Source organism: Hippocampus comes, unplaced genomic scaffold (genome assembly GCF_001891065.2).
Source record: "Hippocampus comes isolate QL1 unplaced genomic scaffold, H_comes_QL1_v1.1 scaffold25, whole genome shotgun sequence".
Lineage (NCBI taxonomy): Eukaryota > Metazoa > Chordata > Actinopteri > Syngnathiformes > Syngnathidae > Hippocampus > Hippocampus comes.
The window spans coordinates 713,669-725,171 of NW_017804844.1; the positions used below are offsets into that span (position 1 = coordinate 713,669).

The 11,503-nt window shown below is 46.2% G+C and overlaps 1 protein-coding gene across 1 annotated transcript in view; it reads right to left on the reverse strand.

Annotated features, from left to right (window-relative positions):
• drosha (drosha ribonuclease III) overlaps nucleotides 1-11,497 on the reverse strand; it is a 68,493-nt gene extending 56,996 nt beyond the window's left edge. Inside the window, exons 1-13 of the mRNA XM_019874362.1 lie at nucleotides 11,137-11,497; nucleotides 10,716-10,787; nucleotides 10,343-10,622; nucleotides 10,124-10,265; nucleotides 9,547-9,707; nucleotides 9,372-9,452; nucleotides 8,760-8,846; nucleotides 8,545-8,631; nucleotides 7,330-7,401; nucleotides 6,963-7,044; nucleotides 6,234-6,305; nucleotides 3,839-4,008; nucleotides 1,577-1,701 (exon numbers count right to left, since the gene is read on the reverse strand). Of these exons, the coding sequence (XP_019729921.1) occupies nucleotides 1,577-1,701; nucleotides 3,839-4,008; nucleotides 6,234-6,305; nucleotides 6,963-7,044; nucleotides 7,330-7,401; nucleotides 8,545-8,631; nucleotides 8,760-8,846; nucleotides 9,372-9,452; nucleotides 9,547-9,707; nucleotides 10,124-10,265; nucleotides 10,343-10,622; nucleotides 10,716-10,787; nucleotides 11,137-11,495 (1,790 nt within the window). The 5' untranslated portion in view covers nucleotides 11,496-11,497. The remainder of the gene's footprint in view (nucleotides 1-1,576; nucleotides 1,702-3,838; nucleotides 4,009-6,233; nucleotides 6,306-6,962; nucleotides 7,045-7,329; nucleotides 7,402-8,544; nucleotides 8,632-8,759; nucleotides 8,847-9,371; nucleotides 9,453-9,546; nucleotides 9,708-10,123; nucleotides 10,266-10,342; nucleotides 10,623-10,715; nucleotides 10,788-11,136) is intronic.
• Between the last annotated feature and the right edge of the window lie 6 nt (nucleotides 11,498-11,503).

The following is an 11,503-nucleotide window of genomic DNA, read 5'->3' on the forward strand; positions in this document are numbered from 1 at the left end:
GGTGCCCAAAGAGGAGAAATTGTGTTCATTAGAATTAAAGACATATTCTAGAAAACGGGCAGCACGGTGGAATACTGGTTAACATGTCTGCCCCACTGACCTGACATTCAGGGTTAGAATCCCAGCTCCTACAAGGGTTTTTTTTTTTCCTCTCACATTCCATGTTAGCCACACTGGGCAGCACGGTGGACTACTGGTTAACATGTCTTCCGCACTGACCTGACATTCAGGGTTAGAATCCCAACTCCTACAAGGGTTTTTTTTTTCCTCTCACATTCCATGTCAGCCGCACTAAATTGTCTATAGATGTGAATAGGAATGCTTGTTGAGACACAAGTGATAAATATTCAGTCGATACAAATCTATCATTGATCTTTTGCAGTATTTAGATGAAAAAATGTCACATATTGTACATGCTGTGAAGGCAAGAGGGAAACGTTTTAAATTATGAATTGTCTCCTTGAAAAGCCAATACATATCAACTCACACAACTTTTTGGCATCACAAATCCTCAGGGAGAGCAGCTCAGATGATCTTCGACATCGCTTTATACAGATCAACTCGCACAACTTTTTGGCATCACAACTCCTAAGGGAGAGCAGCTCAGATGATCTTCGACATCGCTTTTGTTAATTATGCAGCAGCACAATACACTATTCCCACCTGCGTGCCCTGTGTCGTGTACGCAGCATCACTATGTTCAGGAATTAAACCGCGCGGGCTCCCGTGGCGGAGCCACCCGACAGAGGAAAACGGCACCCGTGACGACGCATGCGAAAATGTCACGCCGCTCGTCCTTACCGCCATCTATTCCCTTCTCTAATCTATCAGTCTGCCCGCACTTTGCCTTCCGCAAACTCTCCACCTTCTGATAGCGCCCGGCGTCATGGGAGACCGTCGCTGAATAAGGAGGAGTGGGAACAAGGGAGGCAAAAAAGCTAAAAGGAGCTGGGTGACATTTATCTTGGGTCCGACCACATTGTTTCTCAGTTTCCGTGAAATGATGATCCTGAATTACTGGAAGAATCACCTTCAGGTCCGTTTACACCAAGCAGGAGAGTATTTTGATCGACAATTTGTCAAATTTCAAACCCATCTTTTATCGCTGCCCTTCAAAAATAAATGGCTTTAAGAGGATTTGATTTTGAGGAATTGGCATCTGAGTTGACACTCTTCCCTCTCATATTCAACAAATTGCATGTTCTGTCAATTTTAAGTCCATAGAGCAACTGTTCACCGCAGGCTCTTCCAGTTTTGTTTTGTTTTTTTTCATTAGCGGGCACTGAGGGTCCTTAGTTCAGAGTTACGTTCCTATGGCGGCGAGACAAGCCGAATTTGGACTTAAGTTGTAACTTGCCTGCAAGAAATGCAGTGGTAGAGTCATAATGACATAGTACACTAAATGTGAAACAAACAAAAAACACAAAGTACACCGCTGAGCCTGCCTTATTGTGCTGTGTGATAACTTGTACTCATATCAAGCAAATACAAAGCAGGCAAAAATGTCTTTGGAATATTCACGTCCGCAATCATCAGTCAAGTTAAACAGCCGCTTAGCACGTACAAAGCAACTTACTGAGGGTCTCCGGCATAGCTGAGCTGGGCGGGCCGTATTCCAAAATGAACGATGATGGGGAAAGTGATGACGTCTGGGTTGAACTGCTCCCGGTCCAGCTGGTCGATCCGCACCGAACTCGGTTTCTGGGGAGCGACAACACGTGTTAGGGGTGTAAACCAGCTCGGCGACCGGGCACCATCGTTCAATCATTCGCCACACGGCACGCAGAGTGGCGAGCGGACCCGCCGACGCTCGAAAGCGGGAGAAGCGTCCTCAGGTAGCCTGTTGCACCTTTGGCGAGGTCACACGAAGTGACCGCAGCCTACGCGGCGTGAGGAACTCTGCGGCAGATGGCTGGAGGCCCGCCGCTCACCTTGCAATAGTTGCGTTCACGCCACACAAAGGAAGAGAAAAAACGGGATTGCGTGGTTTCTTTTTTTTATTATTATTGTTGTTGTTAACGACTTGACTTGCCTGAAAACTCAACTTGATTCTCGTCGGTATCTTGCAGCTCACTTGAAATCTGAAGGATAAGGCTTTCGACTTTCGCATTACTTGCTCCAGCCGTTAAGTTCACCTCTGATGCAAACATCACCAGGGATAATTCCTGGAACCATGCCGCTCATCCAACGCAGTGCCCTTGCACGTCCACAATGTGAATGCTACTAATAACCACTACCCTTTGATTGACAGCTGATTAACCACCCCACTCCCACCCAACCCCCCCGATCACATGAGACCTTGGCCAAACACAGCAGAGGACATGTCTATCTAATGAGTACGCTAACATTGATGGAGCAAATATATGCCGATCTATACGTGCAGTAAGACGGGAGCAGCGTCAGAAGAATATCGTGATGATTATTTCACACATTAACATACATTATCAACGTTGTGAGAGTAATTTTTGTTGTTGTTGTTTGCATGCACAAAAATAAATGTTTCAGAGAGAGTTGAAACATTTATTTTTCAATAACACTTTGTTTTTCTTCTTTCTACCCCCCCCCCATTTTGCTGCTGTAGACTGTAAATTTCCCCAGTGTGGGACAAATAAAGAATATCTTATCTTATCTTAATCCTATCCTGAACAACAATCGAGATTGAGGAATATTGAGAACTACGAAGGGGAAAATGCAATATATGGACAAGCAAGTATTGCCGATTTCTTTTCACTTCCACGCAGGTGGAATGTATCCCAATACTTTTGCTCCGATATAAATATAGCATCAGTCGGTAATTTATGATTTCATGCCTCTCTGCTCTGATGGAATTTTCCGGGTCAGCGCCAGGTCACCCTGCAAAAATTGGACACTGGAAGAAGACGAGAAGCCCAGGTGAAGAGAGAAGCGTTTGTGTGGTGTGAAGACCAAATTGTCATGAGGAAAATTGTCTTTATTTATTTATTTTTTTTGTTTAGCATTGCCCACTTGCCTAGTATACATGGTTTGAATTTAACTCAGGATAAGTTCCTGTCTGAAGACACCCTGGAAATGGTCAAAGGCACCACACAATGGCCGCCTCAAATGAAAACGTTAGTCTTCCTGTGGCTTTTCATGCCGGGGCTTCTTGAGACTTCTTTTATGGGCCCGGTCGTGATAGACATGCCTACCAAATTTCAAGTCGAAAGTGAAACTGGCTTGGGGGGCGGGGCTGAATTTTCAAGGGAATGCTAGTGAGACAAATTTTAATGGTCACAATTTCGCCCAGGATGAACCGGCCCGGAAAATCTCATTCACTTGTAACTCTTAATGAGGACACGCGTGACCGAAAATGGATGGACATCACCCTGGTAACTTTGACAAATAGATGAATAATGTAGTGGAAGTGATATCTTCATAGAATCAACTGGGACGGCCGAATGTTTCAACATGATTTGATGATGAAACCCCCCCCCGTCCCCCCCCGCCACCAACCCTGACACCGACCATTCAGAGCTGCCTCGGGGAGGAGCTGACTCAATAAGTCACGCTCGCCAAAAGGTCGTTGGTATGCAACGTTTTAAGCCGGCCGTGACATCGCATCACCTTCACCCGGACAAAATTACTATACGGCCCCTCAAAGGCTGGTGCGACACAGAGGTGAGCCAGCGCCACGGTGACATTAGCGTGTGGAGTGGGAGGAGCGGGGGGAGTACTGCATGACGATAGTGACAACCGACGCCCTTGGGGAGAAGAGGTCAATGTGCCGGTGTCACGGGCTAACGGGACAAACGGTACGACGGGTTGCGGATGCCCTTGGACTGGCGTCCTATGGCCAGAGACAAGACAAAGCCTTACTGACCGAGCCCGGGTTGGTGACGATCATGCCCTTGCACTCTTCCGCATACTTCTGCCACGCCAGCTCCTCCCACTGCAGCATATCGGCGATTTGCTCCTCAGGGACCAAAGGCTTGCTGCTGCTCAGGAGGTAGAGCAGCACCTGGTGCATGGACAGCACCTCCTTGCCACCATCTGCAGAAGCACAACTATGAGCTTAAAGCCGAACGCAACACAAGCGATTTTGGAGGTACAAGTTGAAAAGACACAACGCGACGCTATTTTTATCCAAGTACAGTGGACATATAACAGCTCAAATTCTCTGTCTTTTATTACATTAAAAAAAAAAGACCAGGAGAAATCGACATTTTTACCATTCATCCAAACAACCCAGAAAAAAAAGTCTTCAATGAACAGTTTCAAATTAGCACAGAAAGCCTGCTAGCACATCTGAACAAGAGGGTGTGTGCACTTGTGCAACCGCAACGCGTCAATGGTTTGTTGTTACTTCACCCGCCTGTGTGCGTGCATGTCAACGTACAGAGGAACCTCTTGAGTTCAACAGCAGCTCCAACGTCGCCTGAGTAGGATTTCAAAAGAAATGCTCCCAACGGAAATCATGCAAACACGGTAATCACTTCCAGGTTGAACAATACAGCCGGTTAACAATACAGGCAATGCTCTATTGTGGTATATTCCTGACTCTACGAGTTCAACAGCAGCTCCAACGTCACCTGAGTCGGATTTCAAAAGAAAGGCTCCCAACGGAAATCATGCAAACACCGGTAATCACTTCCAGGTTGAACAATACAGCCGGTTAACAATACAGGCAATGCTCTATTGTGGTATATTCCTGACTCTAACATTTTAATGTCACGTCGCAAACTGTGAACCGGGAAGTGAGTATCCAGATGGTGCCTAAATCACGGCGAAAAAAACTTTTTCATGTTTGACATTAACCAAATATGAAATTAAATGCATTTCATTTGTTGAAAGTAAACAACGAATTCCCACAAAGCAAGGCGAAATATTTGAGAAATTTTCATACAGGGTTTTTCTTCAAATGTCTTTCTTTTCCAAATGAAGGCTGACGCTGCTGCTCGCCACTTGCTCGCCACTTGAGCATCACCCCAAAAAAACAAAACAAAAAAAAATTTTCAGCGCATTGACAAGCAGCTACATGAGTGAGTTCAAGCACAATGTCAACCCCATACCAAATATGAAATTAAATATGCATTTCAATTGTTGAAAGTAAACAACGAATTCCCACAAAGCAAGGCGAAATATTTGAGAAATTTTCATACAGGGTTTTTCTTCAAATGTCTTTCTTTTCCAAATGAAGGCTGACGCTGCTGCTCGCCACTTTAGCATCACCCCAAAAAAACAAAACAAAAAAAAAATGTTCAGCGCATTGACAAGCGGCTACATGAGTGAGTTCAAGCACAATGTCAACCCCATGATGATCACACTCACATAACACAAACAAATAAAATGCAGGGGAATGCTTAAATGAAAAGGAGTGCGTACGTGGGTCAAGTAGAGTGGGCTCAACAGACACTTATGCAACATTGATTGACCTGCATATCGTGTGCTTGCACATGGACACGCACGCTCGGCACTTGCAACTGGAAATGCATTCGGACGCTAATAAATGCATGCCCACACACTCTCACTGTGCGCACACACAAACGCACAAACCCTGCATTGGAGTAGTCTTGTGCTTTTTGTAAAAAGAAGCATATAAGTGTGAAAGGCCAGCTGAGTGAATGAAGGGGGGGTTGAAATTGCTTATTGATGGAAGGCAGGTAGGTGGCTCCGTTGCCAAAACAAGCGGTCAGCGGGGGAAAGATGTGTGGCAGTGCAGCTGCGCCATCTAGTGAGCAAAAGAGGTGATGCGGTCTTTCCAGTAACAAGATTCAACTGAGATGGAAAATGTGCTGGGCAGCACGGTGGAATATTGGTTCGCACATCTACTGTACCTTACAGGGTTGAGGTTTGGGGCAACGACTAATAATTTTGAGTATGTTATCCGTCTTGTGGAATTGTGATTCAAATAAAGAACTGAATGATGACCAGACTGGTCGTAAATCATTGAACAGTCAATTCTGCTTAAAAAGACAAGCAGAAATATTGTGTGAAAAAAAAAAAATAAAATAAAATACAGCAATGGTCAAAGCAATGATGCACACCAGTGCAAAAGGTTTGTTTAGAATGTCTCTCTGAATGTCAGCGTGAATTCTTGTCAGTGTTTATTGGCCCTCTATCGATGTGTGCCCGGCAAGTGAAAGCCCAGGATGTATCTGACTCTCGCGCAAAATCAGCTGGTGATAGATTCCAGCCCACCTGGAAACCTGCTGGCCACCAGAGGAAGACCAAAAAAAAAAAAAAAAGTGGACAAAGTAGTGACATTCACGACTCACCGGGTAGGAATCGAACAAAACGAGGCATGAAGTGGAAGCGCTGGCATCCGCCAACATTCTCCCAATTTGGGCCTGGAGACGAGATTGCAACAAAAAAAAAAAAAAAAAAAAAAAAAAAATGTGCGATTAGAAAGCAATCATTAAAAAACTTTATCGAGAAGGATTTTGAGTTTTGATAGCAATTTGGGGGAGCTTTTACACATTGTGGCATGGTTTTAGGTCTGGGCGATTCATCAATTGTTTTTTATTTTGTTTTTAATTGGTCAAGATGACTTTTTTTTTTTTTAAACAGTTTTTGGGTGGGGCATTTAAAAATGGTCACTATTGTGAATTGAGCAATCTGGTTGATATATTGGGATCTTTTCTGACCCCTGGAGACTGGTCAAAGACAGCAAGACATTGTCAACGCTTAAGATTCCTCAAGAAAAAAAATCTGTATTGCTTTGAAGGTTCTTCAAAAAAAAACATGCAGGGCGATAAACTGGTTCAAAGCTTGTTTGGTATTAGGAGTAAAGCAAATCCCGGAAGGTCAAAAAATAAATACATTTTGACCACCTATGTCATTGTCACTTTTGAAGAGGTAGAGTAAAAAATGCATTAAAAAATATGATGTTATTTTTACGGCCATTTGGGCCAATCTTAAGTGTTGCTTCGCATAATTCAGCTCTTGGAACGCAGCCTGGGAAGCATGGAGCAACTTCCTGATCTTGAGGCCGAACTCCAAGATACCTGCGAGGTTCCAGTCGTACAGCTCCAGAATGTCCCGGAAAAGGAAGGAGGCGAACAGCTCCAGGCCTTGGACGCAGTAGTTCTGCAGACGAGAAAACCAGCATGAGCGTGAAACACTCGGCGTAGGCGCACAATGAAGGCCGCCTTTTATGCCAGCCAACGCGATGTTCCAACTTTTATCGCGTAAGCCACCTTATCGACGCCATCATCCCTCTCGCATCTTCTAAAAGGATTAGCACCTCGGCTCAGGAGGCGCCGAGGTGTGAGAGGAGACGCGTGGCTCAGCGGCTCAGACACTCCAGATAAAAACAAAACAAAACCAAAAAAAAAAAAACCGACGAGATAAAAAAAAAGAGCTTGCACTGACCTCGGGCGCCATCTCCTCTATGAAGTGGATGGTGTAATCTATGTTGAAGCGGATCACCCGGCACAATGGAATCTGGGATGATGAACGGAGCAGAGGAGGCCGTGAAGAAAAGGACGCGCTGACTCATTAGCGCCGCACGAGGCCGAGGTGACGGCTTTGCGAAGGGAACTCATTAAAAAGCTCGACTTTGGCAAAGCGCCGCGCGCGACCCGGGGACGCTGTGGAACGTCTCACGCTCACACTCGACATTTCAACACCTCAAATATCACTAAACAGATAAGCCTGACCGATCCCCGTGGCTTTAATCTTCCCGTTACACCCGCTTTTCCTGTCCGAGCGGGGGCACTTTGAGAGATTAACCTGCGAGACACATCCAAGGCGCTAACCAGCAGCGGGGCGAATAACGCCGCTGCTCCGAGCTTTTTAATCCCCCGAGCTGCCACGAAGCGTTTAACCCGGGTTTTAAAAGGCGAAATGCCTGAAATGATCCAGCTGAAATCGCGGCTAATGCTCAGGACACCCCTGCTGCGAGAAATATGCACCCAAAAGGTTGAACATTCAAATTGGCAGGAAACCGCGGCAGGTGATGAACTTCTGCGTCACCTGGTTATACTCAGGATGACCTCGCTCGGCTCGGACTGACCTTTTCACTGTTCAAAAAGAAGAACATTATACTTTTTTAAGGAACAAATAAATGTCAAAGGAAAAAAAGCGACTTCATGAATGGATGTATGACATCATAGGAATGGACCATGTGGCCCACGGACCATATGTTGCACATCCCTGTTCGACACTGTTCGCCCACCTATTCACATTTATATTTTTTGAGTTCCCTCACATGCCACAAAACGACATCAAACCTCTCACTTATAGAAAAAGCAGGGCACATTCATGACCCAAACCCCAAAAAAAAAAAAAAATTCTGTGAACAGTTGAATTTGTGACTCTGCAGGGCAGCACATCTTGGCGACAAGGAACTATGTTGAAGTGACTGCTTGACGAGTGGTGTACTGTAAATTGGGTCGCAGCTGAGTTTCGTCTCGTTTGGGATCTATTTACAGTTTAAACGATTAATACAAGAAATGATAAAGCATTACGCAAATTATTTGTGGTCTCTCATGCATGTGTTAGCAGAAGTTGTAATAGCTCGGCTGAAGTTAGCATGAAGAAGAGTACACGGAGATTCTACGGTGCCGTGGTGACGGGTGCGCTTACACTGGTGAGACGAGTGTGGGAGAAAACGGAGAAGCCCTCAAATAGATACTCGTGGTCGTCGTAGTCGATCACAGTGGGACGGTCCGTCTGGAACGCGAGCGCAGGGGCAAGGACACAGAAAGAGCAAAATTCACGCAACAAACATCACACAAGTCTCGATCATGTCAATGCTCGGCGGGCTGGCAAATGTGGGTGTTTTGACATCGAGTTGATACCAGGAAGTTGGTGGGCGGAGACACGGTTATCCGGTAGTGGAACAACTTTCCAGCGTTGTTGTTGAGCCCCCGACATGATTCGACAGGCTGGAAAACACAAAATCCCCAACGTTCAAGCCGACCAAAATCACAAGCGAGTAAGGCAATACAAAACTGAATAAAATCAACCGTTGTTTTTTTTTTTGTTTGTTTTTTTTCCTTTGGCAAATAGTCCTTGAAAATCACGAGGTCAATTGTGACTTGTGCTAGGCTGCTACATCAGTCACTCTGTGAGTTCAAAGTGTATCCATTTTAGAAACATCCTGCACCTCATGGAGGAATTGTATTTTTTTTGCCAACCACTAGAGGGAGCCAAAACACTGACAATCACTGCACTATTTCATTTTTTTTTTTTGAAAACATCCTGCACCTCATAGATCAATTGTAATTTTTGGCCAACCACTAGAGGGAGCCACAACACTTTGACAATCACTGCACTATTTAATTTTTTTTTTTGTTTTGTCTTGTTTTTGCTGAGGCACGAAAGACCATAATGAAGATGCTATGATGAGCCACACTGAAGATGGCATAATGGGGAAAGGGAGGGGGAGTGGAGGGGGGTGTTCCTTGCACCTCTTCCCCTGGGTAGATGCTGTGACGAATGCCGGTGCGTCGGGCCTTGGCGCTGCACTTGCACAGGGGGCCATCGTTCATCTGGACGAAGGCAAAACGTTCGGTAGATCAGATGCGCACCGAAATGCCAAAGGGACAGAACTGAGGGGGAGGACGAGGACGTGGACGAGCCCACCTGTCCCGGGTCGTTGTACCACAGCTCCTCGTGAAGTCGATCCGGATGCGCTTTCTTCCTCTTGATTTCGGCAATGACGTCAAACAACTCCGAGTCGGAGCTGCTAGAGCAAGAACTTCCCTCTTCGTCCGACTCGCACTCCGACTCGCTGCTGCTGTCGCCTGAAATGCGCAAGTTCAAGTTAACATTGGAGGGGGGGGGGACAAAACAAAACAAAATAAAAACATGATGCCGCTGTATTGTAAAATCTAAATATAAAACACAAAAGTGAACATGTGAAGAAAGAAACTGGTTCAATAAAATGTAATTTAGCCAAGTCACAAACTCGTACATCTATTTGTGTGTTGATGGGTGCCATTAATTAAGGGGTGTGGTCAAGTGAGTGACATCAATAACTGTGGTTCTGTTAATTATACCTTCTGGCAGGGGCGTTTAATTGTACTGCCTGTTGCTATAAATCACTGGCAAAGACAGATGAACGCAGATACATAATTTGTATGAAATTATAATTTTAGGGCCAATTTTCCATGGGATATTCGTGCTTGGCAATCACTAGTTTATTCGATAGTAACCATACCGGGATCCTCGTCCAGTTTGGTCTGCGGCGGCTCCCATTTGGGTCGAGACTCCTTGGCTCTCGCCTGCCGCTTTCCCAGCTCCTCTTCAAAGCGCTCATAGAGTTCCCGCAGTTTACTCGTGCCGACAACAGTCGAATCTCCCTGCCAGGGGAAAGAAAACAAGTGCATGAAGTCAAAGCCACAGAGACGAGCGGAATTGTCACACTTTGAGTAAATACCACTTGATCCATGGGGTCGTTGGAGTAGAAGCTCTCAGCGTGGGTGCAACGGATCCAGGCGGGCTTCAGCAAATCATCATCCTCTGCCTCATCCTCGCCTCGGTCCTTGTCCCGCTCGGCTTCTCCTGGCTCTCTCTCGCCACCGCTGGCGCACTCCTCGGAATCTCTGCCGCGGCCGAAGGATTGGCCGCGGTCTCGGCTTGGGGCCGACGAGGACTCGGATCGGCGGTCCCGCTCCTCCTCCCAGCGACTGCGCTTCCTGTTTCTGCTGGTTGAGCGACTGTGGAGGGGGGATGACGTTCAATACGAGGTCGAGACATCGACAGTAAATACGGATATACAATTGATGACAAGTCCAGCATATCCTGCATACCTGCGAGGCCTCTTTCGGTAGTGTCGGTCAGGTGACGGGGATTTTCGACTCTCGCGGTGGCGGTAGCGGTCCCTATGCGCACACAAAAATCAAGAAATTGAGAAACTTCAAGCAAGAGTTACAACCTCTGAGGGTTTGTTTTTGATCCTTCAACCTGATTTTTATGACAAAGAATGTGTAGCTTTACTTGATTTTAGTTTTATGAAACCACTTCATTCAAAATATGTGGAATGAACAATTGTCAGTGAATACATTGATTACACGGAGAAAAAATTTGTTTTTAAACTGTATTTCTTTTTTTAAATGGGCCAATTGGACCCAGAAAATGGCAGAAGGGCTCAAATTTAAACAACTAACATTTTTTAAACCCTAGAAATTAACATGAAGCACAACGTGCATTTAAGCCTTAAGTTTCGTTTACCTGCTGCTATCGCGGCTCCGACGTGAGCTGCCAGGGGACCGTCCTCTGTCATACTCGGATCTGTACCTGCAGCCCTCAATCCGGCCGTGCCTGTCCGGGCTCCTGCCGCGGTCCTTGCGCTCGCCAGGAATGTCCAGACGGTGCCTGTCGCCACGGCCACCATAGCCCCGCTTCCGGTAATCATCACGGTGATATTCTCGCTCGGGGGACCGCCTGCCGATAGGACTGGACTTCTCGTACCTGTACACTCCCCTGTGGTGGAAGCTCTGCTCCGGTTTGAATGGGCCAGGGCTCTGGGTGTGTTCCGGTTTGAAGGGAGGGGGAGGGAAAGGGGGGTGGGGAGGATGGGGGTATCCCATGTGGTATG